Source organism: Lipomyces doorenjongii (assembly GCF_038497915.1).
Source record: "Lipomyces doorenjongii strain NRRL Y-27504 unplaced genomic scaffold V1508scaffold_8, whole genome shotgun sequence".
Classification (NCBI taxonomy): domain Eukaryota; kingdom Fungi; phylum Ascomycota; class Lipomycetes; order Lipomycetales; family Lipomycetaceae; genus Lipomyces; species Lipomyces doorenjongii.
Window position 1 is genome coordinate 234720 of NW_027118075.1, and position 18019 is coordinate 252738.

The following is an 18019-nucleotide window of genomic DNA, read 5'->3' on the forward strand; positions in this document are numbered from 1 at the left end:
CTCGCACAGGAGAAGCATTCTTTGAAACGTAAATGACATCGCGCTTGATTCCTGAGTCGCCGGCAAGGTCGAATCTGGGACTCTCAAACTGTCCAATTTCAGACGTTCTCCTTGATCTTGACTGATCGCCGCTGGTAATACTGTTCCGTGTAATTGGCTCTCACGTCTGAGAGATATGGCCAGAATGTTGTACACAGTTTTTCTCTTGTCTCCTGCTTCGGTGACAACATTTCCTGTTGGCTTTCATATTCTCCTTCTATAGCGCGGAAGGGCAATCTGCGCCACGCTGCGTGAGGCTCGGCTGCCGCTAACTGTTTGTGGATCGTATCTTCCGTAAACGGCATCCATGACGTAATACGTTAGTCTTGCGTGTCTGTAATTGAGATACAACTATACAAAGAAGTTCGGGAGAACGGTGCGAATCCAGCCAGGTCCTTTATTCATCTGTCGGTCGTCTGGATTTTGACAGCCCAGATCGGGAAGGGTTTTCATTCAATTGATAATGCTTGGAATTCCATCCGAATGACAGCTCTGCCCCAATCCAGAATATACACTGCGGATCTTCGAGACACACCTTATTGCCAAGTTGTTTCAGAACCAAGCTCCAAAGGAGGGATAATGATCCAGGGTTGCGAACGCATTCAAGTTTTGCACGGGATACCTTCCCTTTAAGTCAGGATGCGACGATGAATGAAGGATACTAAATGTTTGCGGTGTCAGGTACCGCCGAGTTAGTTAAACGACGGAGCTCGTCACGTTTGACGATGGCGATGTGATCAATGGCCCCAGCACTGCATGCACAAAAGTCCTTTGTACACGCTTGGCTTGACCACCGGTAGATTAGACATTAGATGGCATTTAGTCGGTGAATATAATTGAGTTTCTGCACGATTTTGCGTAAGACCTTACCATCTTGTCACCGTTTGGCCGGGGGAAGCAAGCTGGGAAACCCGATTATTGGTGCATAGACTTCGGGCTGTCGAGCATTGCAACGATTGAAAGCGCGATCGTTTGAATGTCGGAAGCAATGACGTCATCGTGGTACAGGCTGATTTCAGACTTACACGTGCCTCTGACTGAGCCGCTCGAGGCTAGTGTCTTTCAATTCCCCCTATACCGGGACACAACGCATCAGCCACAGGCGGTACCTAAATAAGTAACGTATCGATTGGCGTTCGATCCTTGCTCCGTATGGAAATGGTCAAGGGCTCAGGGACGCATGAGAATCACGATCACCCGCCTAACAACTCTCTATTCAGCGTATATAATATATATAGTCATGCCTTGGGCGGTCATTGCCACTCCTCTTCCCGCTCGATATAGCGTCTGCTACAACAAACAGCACATAATCCACCTAGATCCTCCAATTTGGACTCACACGAGATGTCTACCACTACCACTACTACTACGTCCTCGGTCCTTCATCTCAAAGAGCTAGCGAACCCGCCTCCCGACCCATCCTTGCTTCCTGATTATGTGCAGGATCTCGGTGTCAAGATCAACTTCAAGGACTACCTGTCGTCGGAAGAGCGTTGCGCCCTGGTGAAGTTCCAACAGCTCGCCGACTACATTGCCGCTTCCATGATCTTTCTTAAGTCCGACGCCCTTCTCGAACGTGAATTATCACAGGATGACATCAAGTTCCGTCTTCTCGGTATGGTGATCGGTCCATTTCCTCTCAAGTTCTCACAAGGCTAATGGCGTCCAAGGTCACTGGGGCACTTGTCCCGGTCTTACTCTCGTTTATGCCCACTGCAACCGTCTGATCGTCAAGCACAATCTCAATATGATCTATGTCGTCGGTCCCGGCCATGGTGCTCCCGCCATTCTTGCCGATCTCTGGATCGAGGACTCATTAAACGCCTTTCTCCCCGAGTACCCTCGCAGCAAGAAAGGGCTTGAGAAGCTCATCAAAAGCTTCTCCTGGCCAGGTGGCTTCCCTTCACACGTCAACGCTGAGGTTCCTGGTTCGATTCACGAAGGTGGGGAGCTCGGCTATTCTCTTGCCGTTGCCTATGGCGCTATTATGGATAAACCTGATTTGATTGTCACCTGCGTTGTCGGTGATGGTGAGTCCGAGTCTGGACCTCTTGCCGCGTAAGTTCCGTTGGGATCTTCTCTCGGTCTGAACTTGAATGCTAATTAATATCCAGTGCTTGGAACTCGCATAAGTTCATTGACCCCGCCGAGTCCGGAGCTGTTATCCCTATTCTCCACGCCAATGGTTTCAAGATTTCCGAGCGAACGATCCCCGGTACTGACGACGACAAGGAGCTCATTGCCCTCTTCTCTGGATACGGCTATCAGGTCCGGATTGTTGAGGATCTCAAGGACATGGACGACGATCTTGCCGCCTCGATGGACTGGGCTCTTGACGAAATTAAGAAGATCCAGACTGCTGCTCGATCTGGCAAGCCAATTGCCAAGCCCAGATGGCCCATGATCGTTCTCCGAACGCCAAAAGGTTTCTCTGGCCCAAAGTCCCTCAACGGCGAGCCTATCGAGGGCTCCTTCCATTCCCATCAGGTGCCTCTTCCTGAAGCGAAGACCAACCCAAAACAGTTTAGGCTTTTGAAGGAATGGTTGTTGTCATACGGTGTTGACAAGCTGCTTACTCCGGATGGACAGCCTATCCCTGAAATTCTCAGCTTAGTCCCCAAGGAGCGCACCAAGCGTATGGGCCAGGTCAGAGAGACATTCAACGGCTATGAACCACTTGTGCTACCGAACTGGAAGCCTATTGCTAAGGAGAAGGGATCACAGTACTCTGCCATGAAAGCCGTTGGTGAATACCTCGATGCTGTACTAGTCAAGAACCCTAAGAATGTCCGGATTTTCTCGCCCGATGAGCTTGTTTCCAATAAACTTGACGCCGTCTTCAATCACACCAATCGAGACTTCCAGTGGGATCCTCTGACTCGGGCCAAAGGTGGCCGTGTCACCGAGATTTTGTCGGAACACTGTTGCCAGGGTTGGATGCAGGGCTATACCTTGACTGGGCGTGTTGGAGTCTTCCCGTCCTATGAGTCCTTTTTGGGTATAATTGCTACTATGATGGTTCAATACGCGAAGTTCATGAAGATGGCAAAGGAGACTAAGTGGCGTCGCGATATTTCCTCGCTTAACTACATCGAGACGTCGACCTGGACCCGTCAGGAGCACAACGGTTTCTCGCACCAGAACCCAGCATTCATTGGCACGGTTATCAAGGTCAAGGCGGAGACTGCGAGAATCTACCTCCCTCCGGATGCCAACTGCTTTCTTTCCACCGTCCAGCACTGCTTGAGGAGTAAGAATTATGTTAACTTGATGGTCGGTTCGAAGGCTCCTACTCCCGTCTACCTCACTGCGGAAGAAGCCGAGGCACACTGCGTTGCCGGCGCTTCTGTTTGGAGGTTTGCTTCCACCGACGATGGGTTGGACCCAGATGTTGTCCTTGTTGGTATAGGTGTAGAGCTCACCTTTGAGGTTATTGCCGCTGCTGCACTGTTAAAGAAGAGGGCGCCGCACCTACGTGTCCGTGTTGTGAATGTCACTGACCTTATGATCCTTCAACCTGATCGAGCTCACCCTCACGCTCTGTCTGACGAAAGATTTGCGTCGCTCTTCACCGACGACAAACCAATCCACTTCAACTACCACGGCTATCCAACAGAGCTCAAGGGTCTTTTGTTCGGTCGTCCAAATCTTGACAGAGTTACAATCGCTGGATACGATGAGGAAGGTACTACTACCACCCCTCTGTCGATGATGGTCCTCAACAAGACTGACCGATGGTCTGTTGCCGTGCGTGCCATCGAGGGCGCCGCAAGATGCAACCCTCATGTCCAGATACAGAGCCATTTGCTAATCTCTGAATTTGAGCACGCGAGATGCAAACACCAAGACTATGTTTTTGAACATGGAAAGGATCCTGAGGGACTGTTTGATACGCCCAAATTTTAGGCGAGTTAATTATTGGAATACGATTAAAATATAAGGGTTAGATTGTTTGTGCTGTACATGTAATGTGGACTATTTATGAATGGTATCAATAAATGGAACCTGTATGTGAAAGTTAGACTCTGCCACAGCGTATGACGTGATTCGGACATTTGCTCTTACTTGATGAGAATCGGGTTGTCAAACCTGACAGCCACTGAAAACTAATTGTTTTTAGTAGAATGGCTTCGACAGTGGTCTAAATCATAAATTATGCCCGTTAAGTTGTCGACAAAAATTAAAGACAATCATGGGGATTGAACCTACCATTCCTCTTTGGGACTGGCGTAGATTAAAATTTCGTACCCAACTTCCCATTAACTGTACGAAAACGGAGTTACCTAAAACTTCATTAAATCAACAGCTTAATGTCATCTCATCGAATAAGAAAGCGCTTGTGCGACTGAAGACCAGGGACCGGATTGAGACGACAATGTTGTCTACTCAACAATATCCCGATCTGCGCTGGAGATGGTGTCCGGAAGGCATTTGAAAGAATAGATCGGAATACACCATTATTCTCTCACTCAACGACAATGAGGGATGCCGGTACAGTTGCTGGCAATGGGTTCAATATTCGCTATCTACCCTAGTCCCAAAGAGGACTGGTTGGTCCCTGATTCTCCACAATTAAACTCGGTGCGTACAGGCTTATCTTCGCCTTAGTGTGCGGCTGAGACCAGTATGGCCCTAAATCCGAGCCTGACATGGACACTTGTACGTTTCTATACACTACTCGGCCCCCGGTCCGAGGAAAAGTAAACATGGGCAGTTGGCTGAAATTCCTGCAATCTCCGGAAGTTTTGATATGGTCGGTCGCAGTGATAATAGGGTCACTTATAACCGGATGGCCCGACTCGTATTTGCTGTCTGACTATCTGACTTCTGAGTCTTTCGACTTCTGTCGACTATATTTGCTTATCTATTTTAGACTACTAATATTACTGTGCTGTGAAATGGCCGATACCCAATCAAAAAATAGTGGACAAATCAGCTGCCGCACTCCTCGACTGGCCGATGTCGTCAGCACACAAATCGATCTCGAGAAACTTCCCACGGACAACCATTTCCCAGAAGGCGAACTAACCGCCTGGTTGGCGGTCCTCGGTGGTTTTTTTTTCCATGTTTGGCTCTTTGGGGTGGGCAAATGCGATCGGCGTCTTCCAGGATTACCAGGAGACTCATCAATTGAAACATCTATCATCATCTACTATCGGCTGGATCGCATCATTACAGCTACCATATGTTCGTTTCCGGTGTTGTATGCACTTGCCTTTGACAGCGTTTACGAGTCAGGGTTAACGTGGTATAGTTTGTTGGCCGATTATTCGATGTGGTCGGACCTCGAAATCTCCTCAACATCGGCGCCCTGCTCGAAGTCCTCGGACTCATGATGACCTCTATTGCTCGAAATATGCCAGGGAATTATCACGCTCATTGATGCCGCGTTTATATTTTACACCGCCCTTGCTGCTGTACCGACACATTTTCACCGGAAGAGGGGCCTGGCTATGGGCTTATCGTCCAGTGGATCAAGTAAGCTCTTCCGAATTGGTTAGTGATCTTATACTGATAATGGGGGGATAGGTCTCGGTTCTACGATAGTCCGGATTATGGTCAAAAAACTTTCGCCAATTATTTCATACGGCTTGACCATGCGAACTTGCGCGTTGCTCATTCTCGGTCTCCTTGTAGTTGTTAATCTTACTATTACGTCGAATGCAACACAAAGGGTTCCAAAAATTAGCGTCCAGGACTACACGAAGCATTTTACAGATATCCATTACGTCGTCCTGGTGGTCGCGTCAATGCTGACATTTTGGGGCTGATTCATTCCAATTGATTTCGTGACAACTACCGCGCGCCACTATAACATCAGTGACAATATGGCGACTTATCTAATTTCCATCCTGAACGGAGCAAGCGTCGTTTCGCGTATTGTGACTGGATATATTGCGGACCATGCCGGTCGCTATAATGTCAACACCATTGCAATCTCGACTGCTGACATTTTCGCACTCGCAATGTCGATATCGGCACGCGCGTTGGCACTTTATTCGCAGTCGGAAGTTTTGCAGCATTGACTGGTATTCCTATTTCTGGTGCCATTATTGGCGATAGTTCGAAACAGGCAGGCTGGCAGGGCATGATGGCGCTTGCGGACGCGTTGATTGTGCTAGGGGGTGTGCTTCAATGGTGCGGGCGTGTTATGAACGTTGGATGGTCATCGCAAGGTTTTCTAATTGTGGAGAAGAGAGATGTAATGTCAATTTCTATATTTATTGATAACAAGACATTATTATGAATTATTCTGCACGTAACATAGCTACTATTGTTCGCTGTTAGCCCAGTGATCACCGCCTTTTAAGTGCTTTGTACGATCATGTGCGGCATAGGGTGACGACTTGCTCCGGCACCCGCGTAAACAAAACAATCCATCCCCGACGTCAGGAACGTCTCGAATTGCACACACGGTTATCTCGCTATACCTACACCCATTCCGTTCTTCTCCAATCCTGACAATTACGAGGGTAATAGGCAATGACAACAGTGACTATTCTGGTTGTCCAATACGGATCCGTCTCTGAGTGTCAGATCACTCTTTAAGGTCAGTCTTAATGTTTTGAATTTTTCCACGCGCGACAGCCTTCACTCCATTCACGACCTCTTCTAACGGATCGATTGGTTTACAGAATTCGATCGCAGTCCTTTATCCCTGCAATGGAAGAAGACGCAATCGCGCGCCGTCCGTCACCGCAAAGCTCATCGCGGCCGTTATCATCCACAGACGGCTCGTCGCTTCCGGCACCACCGTACTCGCCTCCGGGTGATAAGCACCAGGATCGGTCCGCCAGTAGCCACTACCGGACGCTGTCGCGAACATCTGACGTTATGTCGCCGATCAGCGCTGATGGCGTGTACGACGTCGCTGAGAGCTTGAGTCGGCTTAGTATTCGCAGTGCAGGGAGCGGGTCGCCTACTGAGGGACTTCCGGAGGTACAGATTCAGCTTCTTGATCAGTCTATGGTTGGCAGTCTACCAGAATACTCAGCGTTTGGAAATGATATTGGGCATGAGGAGTATGAGTATGATGAGGAGAGGGAAGAGCCCTATGGTGAAAGTGACCAGGAATATGAGGACCTGCAGTACGACGACGAATACCACCAAGAACCTGAACCAGACACCGGCCCTCCCCATGCGCGTGACAATAATTCTGTTTCAACGTCGGAAATCAATATATCATTACCCTCGGTCGAGCCGTCGTTTACAGGTTCGCTCGTAGAACAGGCTCCATCTCCATCACCTACTCTTGTACGTGCGACCTCGCAAGCAGCTAAAACCGACGAGTTATTGGCATCACCACAAATTTCTCCGTCTCCATCGCCACCGTTGCCTGATACCCATGACCTGGAGTTGGAAACAACCCAAAGCGGGGCTGATGAAGCATTACAAGACGTCACCGAAGAGGAGGACGAGGACGGGTTTGATGCATCTCCACTGCTCAAAAAGTCAGCTACGCAAAAGCAAACTTTGGCAAATGGCGATGAAACGCCGAAGCCTTCCAAGTCCACATCCAATACTCGCCGCCAGAAACCCCGGCCACGTGTCCCCGATCCCACGGAAACAGCTATCGCCTCGCGCGTGAAGAATATTACGGTCTCCGATTCAGCTGTTAAGGATTTCGCTTTACGACACTCTCAAAGGTCACGACGGTCAGCAACAGGCACAACTACGACAAGTTCTACAACGCAGAATTCCCACACAACTGCGACATCGACATCTAGCCTAGTGCCACCCTATACGGCATCGAAACCGACGGCACCGAATACCGTGGCCAGTAAATTGACGTTGAAAGAGCAGTCCGCGTTAATTGATAAACTGCAGAAGGATAATTGGGGTTACCAGCTAAAAATTTACATTCTACAGGAGGAACTAGACAAAAGATCAGAGGATAGTGTCCGGGATTTACGGAATGAAAACGTTGAGTTCAAGAGTATTAATGTTGGTCTGAACATTGAAATCAAAAAACTAAATCGCAAAATCATTGAACTTGAAGCTAGGTTAAGGAAGGCTGAGACCGAGCGAGCTGCCGACCAGGAGAAGGACGAGCGGGTGGCCGTGGTCGAGGCAGAGAATCGAGAAGAAATCGAGGCTTTACGCGCAGAGCTGGAGAATTATATGAACCTAGTCGAAGACTTGAAAGTTGAGCTGGAGGCTACGCGGGATAAGGTCCAAGAACTGCAAGAAAACGAGGGACAATACAAGGTCGAAATCCAGCAGTGGCAACGCAATCAGAAAGATGAGATTTTTGAGGAGGAAATTGTGAGCTTTATGACTTTCAAATTATGCTCTATAGATACTAACGTATGAAAGGCTACACTGAAACGATTCCTGGAGAAGGAGCAGCTGGCTAGAGATATTGCTCAGAAAGATGTCATTGACTTGCGGACTGAACTTCTGAAAGTTCGACGAAGTGCATCTACTATGGGCGGTAGTGACCGTGAGACATCAGCAGAACTGAACAAATTACGACAGGTACGTTTTTATAGCTGATCTCTCAGACTATAGCCTAATTTTATAGGACAATCGTGATCTGCGACGTGAGCTTGTCAATCAGGCCACACTGAGTGACGCCAGTAATCTTGAAAAAGAAAGACTCTATCACGAGCTTGAAGACCTTAAGCGGTCATTGCGACGCTCATCTTCGTCAGCTACGTCTTCTCGGCGGTCACTTGTCGCCGAAACGGAGGACTACGAAGCCGTTATATCTGACCTGCGGGACAAAGTCTCCGAAGTAAAATTTATTGCTCGAGAACGCAAAACACAGGTCGATATTCTGAACAAGGAGAATGCCGATATGCAGGATGTAATCGAGAACCTGCAGAGCACGGTACAGACACTCACGGAAGATAAGGGGTCTCTGCAAGCCGATGTCTCTCAGCTTTTGAAAGAAGCAGCTGCTCGGGAGGAAGAAATTGTGACATGGCAGGAGGACTATGAGGTTCTGAGCACCGAAGCTGATGCTGAATTGACACGGCTATCGGATTTGGTTAAAGCTAAGGATGTTGAATTTACCAAGTTGAATGCTGAGATCGATTCATTCACGCGCCTTGTTACAGCATTTGAACGCGAGTCAGAAGCTCTAAAGAATGAGATCAAGGAATACCGGGATAAGGTTGCTGAGCATGAACGGATTGCTGAGAGGTTACGCGCAAAGCTTAATGAGACTAAGACTGATATGGAGACTCAGCTTCTCGCTTCTCAGGACGACAATGTGCGCGAACGGGAGAGATTGAATGATTTGCGACGTCGAGCGCAGGAGGCTGAAGCTGCCAGTCGAGACCTGCGGAAGCAAATTCAAGAATTACAAGATGATAACGCTCGAGAACGAGCTCGGTACAAAGACCTTCGCCGGCAGGTGCAGGAAACCGAGGCCGTATCTGCCGATTTACGCAAACAGCTTCAGGGAGCCAAGGCAGCGGTCGCGGCTCGAGAACACATCGATATGCGAATTCAGGACTATGAAAATGCCATGGTTGATCTCGAAAAACAGCTTGAAAATTTGCAGCGTGAGAATGAAGCAAGAGCAGATGCTCGTGCAGAATGGACTCAAAAGGTTGCGGAGTATGATGCCACAATTGCTGGATTAGAGAAGAAATTATCCGATGCACAGGATCGGAATAATGTGCTGCAACAGCTGGCCAATGGTACCGTCAACAGCAAGAATTCTCAGCTGCAAGGGAGTACACTCTCTAGCAAAAGTTCGATTAATGGCGGCATTGAACATTTGCTAGGTTCATCTACGGGGTCAATGTCAGCGTCAACTTCTACCGATAAATGGATGATTCGACTGCAAGAGCTTGAACAACGACTCAAGGCCGAACGAGAAGCTAGAATACGTGATCGCGATGGGGCGCGGCAGAGATTAGATGAAGCCCTTCGCGAAAATGATGAGTTGAAGGGTGCGTTATCTAAAGCTCGGTCACGGACTACAGGAACATTTGGAACTCTCGGTCCCCTATCAGGAGCATTTGTGCGGTCATTCGCGGCGCCGATGACCAGTGAGACCAAGCCCGTGAGTGATGGAAGTTTGAGACGTTCAGCAAGGTTAAATAATGCTGATGACGTTGACGACGATGTAGATAGTCATTAGATTGAGATGCAAAATCAAATATATTGGGTTTGGGTGCTATTTCCGGTTGTATGAATTGTGTGTTTTGTTCTTGTATTGCTTGTCGTGCATAATTGTTGTGTCCCATGTTTTGTCGTCTTTATTCAACGGCGTCATTGTCGTGCAATTCTCTTGTATCTGTATTAGAAGGATAAACAGACTGTATTTCTATCTATCAATAACACAAATGATACTCATCAAATAAGAATATGTCCAGCAAATTTGTTACCGCACGATCATCTCAGACAAGAGTGAGAAAGTACGGTATGAGGTAACAATTTGCTTCGAAATTCGTAAAAAGAACTCGTTCTACCCATTCTTTTCCCCTCCGTTCGCTTATACCAAAAAAAATTAAAAATTCCTTTGAAACGACGCAGTGAATAGAAGGGACATTTGTGTCAAGGAAAAAAAAAAAAAAAAGGAGAAGGGAAACCAACAACGCAGAATTGCAATTTTGAATATAGCTCAAGCCCTAACCCTGACAAGTGAAATTATAACTGAATTCCTAGACAGCAGCTAAGTATATAAAGACATCGAAGGACTTATTTGATTTAGGATCTAATAGAAATAACTTGCAACGTAAATACTTAATAATATTCAAGCCCATGAATTATTAGACAATTTGCGGCTAACTCCGAAGTTTCATCATACGAGCGGATAACAACATAAAGCTGTGACTGCAGTGTCCAGAAAGAATGCCAACTGAGGCGGCGCTTGCAATAATATTCTTGAAGGAAACGCTTGACGTGACTCCAGGACGAGATCGCCACAACCGTACCAGTAGAACGCAACAATGTCCTACTGGGGCCATTGGAATCTTTGTCTGGAATAACCTCATTCTTTATAATACAACTTGTGAACTAAGTTACATGGTATCTTACTTCAAATATCCAATATACTATCATTACCGGTATAGTCCCATCCAAATATACAAGTCCACAACAATATCATACATAAATAATACATCGTTCTCGTCTATCAACCCGGCTTAAACCTGGAGAGATTCGCGTTTGGTGGAGGCACGGCGGGAATTCGCGTATGATCAATAAGATTTACTAATGCATCTGGATCAAATAGCACAGCCTTGTAAGTGGACGCAGGCGGAAGTAAACTCAAGAGTCTCAGAACCCCATCCGGAAGAGTATTAGTGTAGCCACTAAATGGGTCACGTTGCTGAGCACTAGAATAGTTCACTCGCGGGTCTGACTTTTCCTTGTCTTTCTTTCGATTCCGCTTGCGGGACTCTGGCTTCGGCTCTTCTCTAACACGTTTCTGAGCACGCTTCAATTTAGCTGCTGCCTTTACTGGCTCCAAAGCCGGTACTGGCACTTGTACAACAATATCTTCGTCAACATCATCCTCGGCGATTAACGAGGCATCGGATATGCGCTGCTCTTCCTTCAAGATTTCCTTGTATAGAGTTGGCCCCACCTCTTGCTCGCCGATAACACTATGTCCTCCTAACGTATATCGACTTGCAAACCGAGCAATTGGTTTTGCATCGGAGTAGAGCTCCGACATACGACTCTCAAGTTTTGCGACTGCTGACAATTCACTACCATATGCCGCTTCATACGCATAAAACCTTCGAAAGAGTGGACGAGCATCCTTGGCAGATAGTCTCGACGCCGTACGTTCAAACAATGCACGAGCGTTCGTGTCATCATTGGTCATAATAAGGAAGTCGAGGTATTGTTCGACGAACGCCACTGTGTCTCCAAACCGTCGTAACCCAATTTCAAAAATTTTGCCTGCGATTTCTGGGCCCTTGTTATGATAATATTCCATGAGCGCTGATGCAACGAAAATATGATGTGTAGAATATGGTAGCTTTCTAGCTTCACTAAACACTTGACGAGCAGCTTTGAGACCCTCCATTCTCTTCATGGCACGCATATACATGGTGTTGCATAAGGTGAGGTCCTTCGATAGGTCGGAAATTCGCTCTTGGCTCTTCTCCTCGACTTTCCTTACCTTGAGCTCAAGATTATGATCCCTCTTCTTATCCACCACTTGCTCATCGCCATCCTCATCCTTGGCCTTGTCGTCTGGTGCGGAATAAATACTTTTGGTTTCTTCACGACTTTGTAGCGCATTCTTCTTGTCCTCATAAATTTCCTCTGCCATCTTAATTTCTTTTATGATGCTGGCAGCAAGATTCTGGTAAGCCTTCTTGGCATCCTCGCGCTTTTTAGCGAGTTCATATACCTCTGCTAGTCTGAAATGTAGTAAACTACTTCCAGGATTAGCAGATGCACCATCGCGCAAGAACGAGAGCTGGAGATCTGGCATATCAGCCGAAGCACAATATTCCGAGACATCAAACCAGATCTGGGGATAGAAGCGAAGAGGCTGTAACGCCTGTCGATAGGCATACAGAACCCGCTCGACTAAATGCTCTTTTCCGCCTGGCATTCCTCCTTTCCCATCTTCTGCAGTGAATCCCAGCGGATCGTTTAGTTCCCATGAAATCCACTTATTCCACAGACCCAGTTGTGCAAGTTCCGATTCTCGCCATCGCGGTCTCACTGGAATTAAATTACAATCAAGGGCACCTGAGGTCTGTTGGAGTTCCTTTAGACATGATCGCGCCGTCATATAAGCAGGCGCTCTATCAGCTAAAAACTTGCGAGCCTTAAGATAAACAGTTAACACGGTCCATTAACATCAACATTAACCCACACGATAGCTTTGACATACCGTGGTCTTGTTTAACGAGTTTTCAAATAAATTATAATCTTGCCAGAGGTTCTCCAAGTTCTCCACTGGAATGCAAACAACCCTCTGGAACACCTTCCTAAGCAAGTCCATTTTCTGCTGTGTTTCCCAAGTCGACTGGCCATCTGGACTGCTTTTGATGAAGTCGATGTAGTCTTTCCATATTTTCCCAGATCGAACGTCAATTCCGACTTTGCTGACAACTACTTCAAATGCCTGTATGATTGCTCGACGTGCCACTTCGCCATCGGTAATAACATTATTTCGTCTCCGAACGTAGGTAAGGTAGTGTTCCCAGATCGATAAACTAGTGACGGCTTCAACTGCTCGACGATATACTTCCTCGGCCTTCTCGAACTCCCCCGCACTTTGCTCCATCTCAGCGTACGCAATCCATTGTGAAGCAACCGTTGGGTACAATTTCAATGACCTTCCGTAAGCGTCTCGGGCAGAATCAATTTTGCCACGCTTGACGTACTCAGCTATCAAATCGTTATACAATGCCAAGGGTGCACGTATTCCGTCGTGCGCAATTCTGTCTTCAAGATGTCCAATAGTATCCTTCGGAAGCCGTTTTCGACGCGAAATAACAACTGGCACAGGCTCAAGATCCGCCACGGAAGGCGTGGACACGGTACTTGTCGTCGACGCCGTTTCGTCGTCAGAAGATGATTCTTCGTCGTCTTCTTCTTCCTCTTCAGGCTCAAGTTCTGGTTCCGGTATGCTAGACGCACTCGCTTGATCTGCTATTTGTGATACTGGTGGTAGCAGTTTATCTATCAGATCCATTGTTACGCCATTCGATTCTGTCTCCGGAGCAGGGGCGGAAACGTATTCATCCGCTGCTACCTGTTCCGCTGCTACCTGTGTAGATGTGTCTTCCTGATCATCATCAACCGGCGAGATATATCCAGGTAGTCCCGAGTCATTGTCGCTTGAGACAGGCTCAGCATATGATAGAGCACCATCCGTCATGCTGGACAGTGTGAATAATGGACTTTTCTAGAGAGGTACGATCTCTGTCTTTCGGGGATATAGCAAACGATCGTATGTAATATGCGATTATAATTTCAATAGCAAATAATGAAGTACAATGAATAATGAATGGGTATAGGAACTGGAATGAGAGTAAGCACTCAAACGCACGCTGATCGTCTAGAGAGCGGAGCTTCCAAATGTATTTGATATCACTAAACTCCGGTTTGTAGACCTGGCAAATCATAATACATACCCAGTAAGTTAGTCTCAGTATCTCAACTTCCCAGTCCAAACAGCTGATTCTGATCCAACGATACCGAATTTAAGGATTTCAGTTTGATTCCAAGCCAATGATCTCACGAGAGCCCACGTTAGCTGTTACAACAACCCTAATCCAGATCGTCTTCTCGTGTCGAAAAAATTTCTGCACTCTGTTCAAAATGGTTACTCATATTTACCATCACAAAAATGCCATCATCAGCACTTACGCCATCATCCCGGCCTCCAGAGATTGAGGAAATCCTCACTACCCTCTCGCGATACAATCCAGAAACTACTACTGTCCTACAAGAATATGTCGCGACGCAATGCGCAACTGGATCTTACGATCTCATGGCGAACCTGGCCCTGCTGAAACTGTAAGTGATTATTTATATCTACAAATAGTGAGGCAGAAAGACGGAAGGGCTCTTATGATGAGAATAAATGAATTATATTAGCATGTATTAGTGTAGACGGAATACCGTCGATGGCAGTGTTATTAGCTCTACCTGAGTCAGAGCTCCTTGCGTTCTTACTGCCCCCCCAGAGATCAGCAATTGATCTGTGATCCGACTGCTAACTAGTTGTGTGTAGATACCAGTTTAATCCAGAGCTCATGAGAGATGAGACAGTCCTTAATGTCCTTGCCAAGTCACTGACAGTATTTCCCCAGCCGGACTTCACACTCGCTCTCCACCTACTCCCTCCATCGCTCCTCCACCAATATAGCACAGCGTCGGCACCAAGCAGCACAATCCCATTACCACCAAAAGCTGATACCGATGATCAGCTGTCAAATTCGGTCCATCGATTGACGTATCTCAACTCGCTTCTCGAACTTGAGGCCTTCCCGGCGTTCTGGCGAATTCTCTCCTCCGACGTCGATGAGGAATACGCGGACCTAGTTGCCGATGTCACCGGATTCGAAGATGCGATTCGGAAAGGTATAAGTAAAGGTCTTATTCTTAGCATGCGAAGCTTTAAAATCGAGACCGCTCTAAGCTGGTGGAACTTCACTAATAGGGAAGCTGTGGAACAGTGGGTCGAGAAGGAGATGCCTGAGTGGGTCATCGACGGGGACAACATTGTTCGGAAAGATGACGGAGATGCAACCGCTGCTGCGACCAGCACCTTGCAGCCGGTACCTGGAAAGATCAAGTTTGAGCAGTTCTCAAGGGTTATTAGACGGGTGTACGAGAACGAGCTTTTGCATCATTAGTGTGGATTGAACTTAAACTTGGCTTTGTTTTCTTGTATTGTTAGTTATGGGTGTGTGCCTTGTATATTGGGTTTGACTTTGCAGTAAATATTAGCGTATATCTAGAGTAAAACTCCCATTTTGTCGGTATGACTGCTGAGCTTCTTGCGGGACAGATCTTGCCCTGCTACTTTTCCAGACTCTATCAAACGAAGAAAGGATAATTTCCAAACAAATGCTATTAAAACATCGTTAGTAAATGACTCAAAGTGTAGCTATGACTATGGCCCGTCACGAGCTTCGGAACGAGATGCAAGTCAAGATTCTCATCCCACTAAATAATAATTCCGTAAAAAAACCTCCAATGCAAATACAAATTATATCATAATGATGCTGCTCGATGACAAATTCCCATAACCGATTAATAGAACATAATCCGCATCCAAATTTCGCGTCAGCCCCAATAATCTGGCGTCGATAATGAACATTTAGCAGCTAGAATCATTTGCAACTTTAGACCTCAGAGATTCGTATGGTCATGTCAGTGACGATAGGCAATAACGTTAAGGCTCTTTACTGGTCAGTAATTAATTGCAATGTAAGAATGGGATTGCATAGAAGTGAGCTGGCTCTATCTATTCTCGAGCGAAAATCTTTCCGCCAGTAGCTTTGCCCTTTGCAATAACAGCAATCACTGAACCAGCCATCATGACAACACCAGCATAGATCTGCATGCAGCTGTAATTCGCGGCATTACCCTTGTCGCCGCCGACAACGGCGCCGGCAATGGGCAACGACGCGAGAGCACCGAAAGCAATAATGGCGCTTACGGCCCCAACGCGAGTTCCGATCTCTCTGACCGGGGAAATATGAGCGATAAGAGCTGGATACATTGCCAAAACACCACCGGATGCGAAGCCGAAGGTAGCAGCGACGACAATGACACTGGCCGCGGATGTCGACAAGTACCAGAAAGGAAAGGCGACAAGACTCGACATGAAGCAAACGAGTATGTAGATGGTAAACTTTCCAGCTTTATCTGACAGCATTCCGGAGAATAAGCGACCAGCGAGGGAACCAGCGTTAAGATAGGCTACGAGGTGAAATGCAGATGCCAGCGAGTGACCGTTTGCAACAGCATGAGACGCAACAAAAGCAAAAGGTACAAAGAGACCGAAGTACATGATTGTGAGAGAGAGTGTAACAAGAGAAAACACCGGATCGCGATAGGGGCGAAGGTAAAAGTGAATAAAACGGTATGGCTGACGACCGCTTGGGGCGATGCGCGAGGATGTGACAATGGCTGCTGTAAACGAAAATGCGAAAAGCAGTATAGCAACACAATAAACGGCAAGGGCGAAAGATGCACGAGTCGAAACAGCATCAAACACAAACGGTAGAGCGATGCCACCAAGTGATGCACCGGAGGCAGCCACACCAAATGCGAGTCCTCGTCGCTTGGAGAACCAACCAGTGATCGTAGAAGTTGTGGCATAGAAGAGAGCGGACGCGCCCAGTGCCGAGCATACGCCCTGCGCGAGCACAAATTGATAATAGTCGGTGCAGAGTGCGGTCATGCAGACACCAAGAGTAAGCAATAAGCATCCTGGAACGGTGAGCCATCTGGGTCCATACATATCGCAAATTCGTCCGCAGAACAATCCACCAAACGCAAGAATGAAAGACTGCAGCGAACCAATCCATGAAATAGTTGAAGGAGAGAGATCAATGAGCTGGTGCGTCTCGTAGTAAGTTTGGAAAACGCCAATCACATTCATGTATCCAAATGAACAGAACTGAGCACAGAAGCCACCGAGAGCAGCGAGCCACGCTTCACTGGTTAGTTACTCATACAATAGATAAATGAGAAGTCATGATGACATACGTCGCAGACCAATATCGGGGGCATATGCGTCTTCGTCAATATTCTCGAAAAAGAATGAATTGAAGGTGTTGTATGTGGCTGCACTAGCAGCTGATCGAAAACGAGTGAGGTCGTTGAAGCCGCGTCTGAGTTTAGAGTCGTAGTAACCGTCGACTGTGGTTTTCGCTCGAACAATCGTGACAGTGCCGTCCTCGTCAATGGGACCAGAAGCGGAAAGGAGATGTGCCGTGATCGACGAGTAAGAATGCCTGCGGGTGTTAATGGAAGGCATTTTCATAGGGTCGGACGGGGAAATGCTGCAGTAATTGGACGCCATGGCTTCTCGAAATAGTAACGAAGGTAGGCGCAAAATACTGCGGAACTGACTGACTGGTTCGATGGACGAATTCAGGGAGACGAAAAAAGAGGGCTTTAGTATCACCCGTCGAAAGCAAGCTTTGCCGACGTCAAGGGGCCCATCAGACGTGTTCGACCGAGCTCGGTATTAGTACCCCCCTCCCCCCCACGTACCGAGTTCGGAGTGCAATGACGAGGGGGAGGGGGTTGTTCGTCTGTTACCGCCGGTCGAGTGCGACGGAGGTCTCCATGCCCAACTACGCCACTGCCCGCCCTCCACCGAAGCTCTCACAGTATTCGGGAAAATGTTGTTAGGATCGACGGTCGCGTGTGAGTTGTCATCAATGATGATAACACAACACAACCGATCTGTACTCAACCCTTCTGTTTGCAATGAAAGTTGCCCTCAGGGTCGTCATACACATCTTCCTCACTTGGAGCTCAGAACACAAATTCTAGACGCGATCAACGTCGGTCGACGGCCTCGTCC

General features: G+C 47.4%; 6 protein-coding genes across 6 annotated transcripts; 4 read left to right on the forward strand and 2 right to left on the reverse strand.

Moving 5' to 3' along the window:
• Positions 1-1150: 1150 nt before the first annotated feature.
• On the forward strand, positions 1151-4112 carry V1508DRAFT_411970 (XFP N-terminal domain-containing protein). Its single transcript, XM_066939540.1, has 3 exons — positions 1151-1654; positions 1710-2097; positions 2154-4112. The coding sequence occupies exons 1-3, from the start codon at positions 1384-1386 to the stop codon at positions 3943-3945; spliced, it is 2451 nt and encodes an 816-aa protein (XP_066797740.1). The 5' UTR covers positions 1151-1383; the 3' UTR covers positions 3946-4112.
• A 1142-nt stretch (positions 4113-5254) lies between these two features.
• V1508DRAFT_411977 (uncharacterized protein) lies at positions 5255-6257 on the forward strand. The gene is made up of 2 exons (XM_066939541.1): positions 5255-5517; positions 5569-6257. The coding sequence occupies exons 1-2, from the start codon at positions 5493-5495 to the stop codon at positions 5808-5810; spliced, it is 267 nt and encodes an 88-aa protein (XP_066797741.1). The 5' UTR covers positions 5255-5492; the 3' UTR covers positions 5811-6257.
• A 170-nt stretch (positions 6258-6427) lies between these two features.
• On the forward strand, positions 6428-10354 carry V1508DRAFT_366261 (uncharacterized protein). Its single transcript, XM_066937360.1, has 4 exons — positions 6428-6589; positions 6675-8304; positions 8356-8517; positions 8564-10354. Exons 2-4 carry the CDS (start codon positions 6703-6705, stop codon positions 10133-10135), a joined length of 3336 nt encoding a protein of 1111 aa, XP_066797742.1. The 5' UTR covers positions 6428-6589; positions 6675-6702; the 3' UTR covers positions 10136-10354.
• A 777-nt stretch (positions 10355-11131) lies between these two features.
• V1508DRAFT_402662 (uncharacterized protein) lies at positions 11132-13846 on the reverse strand (the record flags this gene model as incomplete). The annotated part of the gene is made up of 2 exons (XM_066938499.1): positions 11132-12787; positions 12854-13846. 2 exons carry the CDS (start codon positions 13844-13846, stop codon positions 11132-11134), a joined length of 2649 nt encoding a protein of 882 aa, XP_066797743.1.
• A 442-nt stretch (positions 13847-14288) lies between these two features.
• V1508DRAFT_411983 (armadillo-type protein) lies at positions 14289-15455 on the forward strand. Its single transcript, XM_066939542.1, has 2 exons — positions 14289-14487; positions 14705-15455. Exons 1-2 carry the CDS (start codon positions 14318-14320, stop codon positions 15327-15329), a joined length of 795 nt encoding a protein of 264 aa, XP_066797744.1. The 5' UTR covers positions 14289-14317; the 3' UTR covers positions 15330-15455.
• Positions 15456-15943: 488 nt separating this feature from the next.
• V1508DRAFT_350299 (major facilitator superfamily domain-containing protein) lies at positions 15944-17464 on the reverse strand (the record flags this gene model as incomplete). The annotated part of the gene is made up of 2 exons (XM_066936782.1): positions 15944-17139; positions 17194-17464. The coding sequence occupies 2 exons, from the start codon at positions 17462-17464 to the stop codon at positions 15944-15946; spliced, it is 1467 nt and encodes a 488-aa protein (XP_066797745.1).
• Positions 17465-18019: the final 555 nt, after the last annotated feature.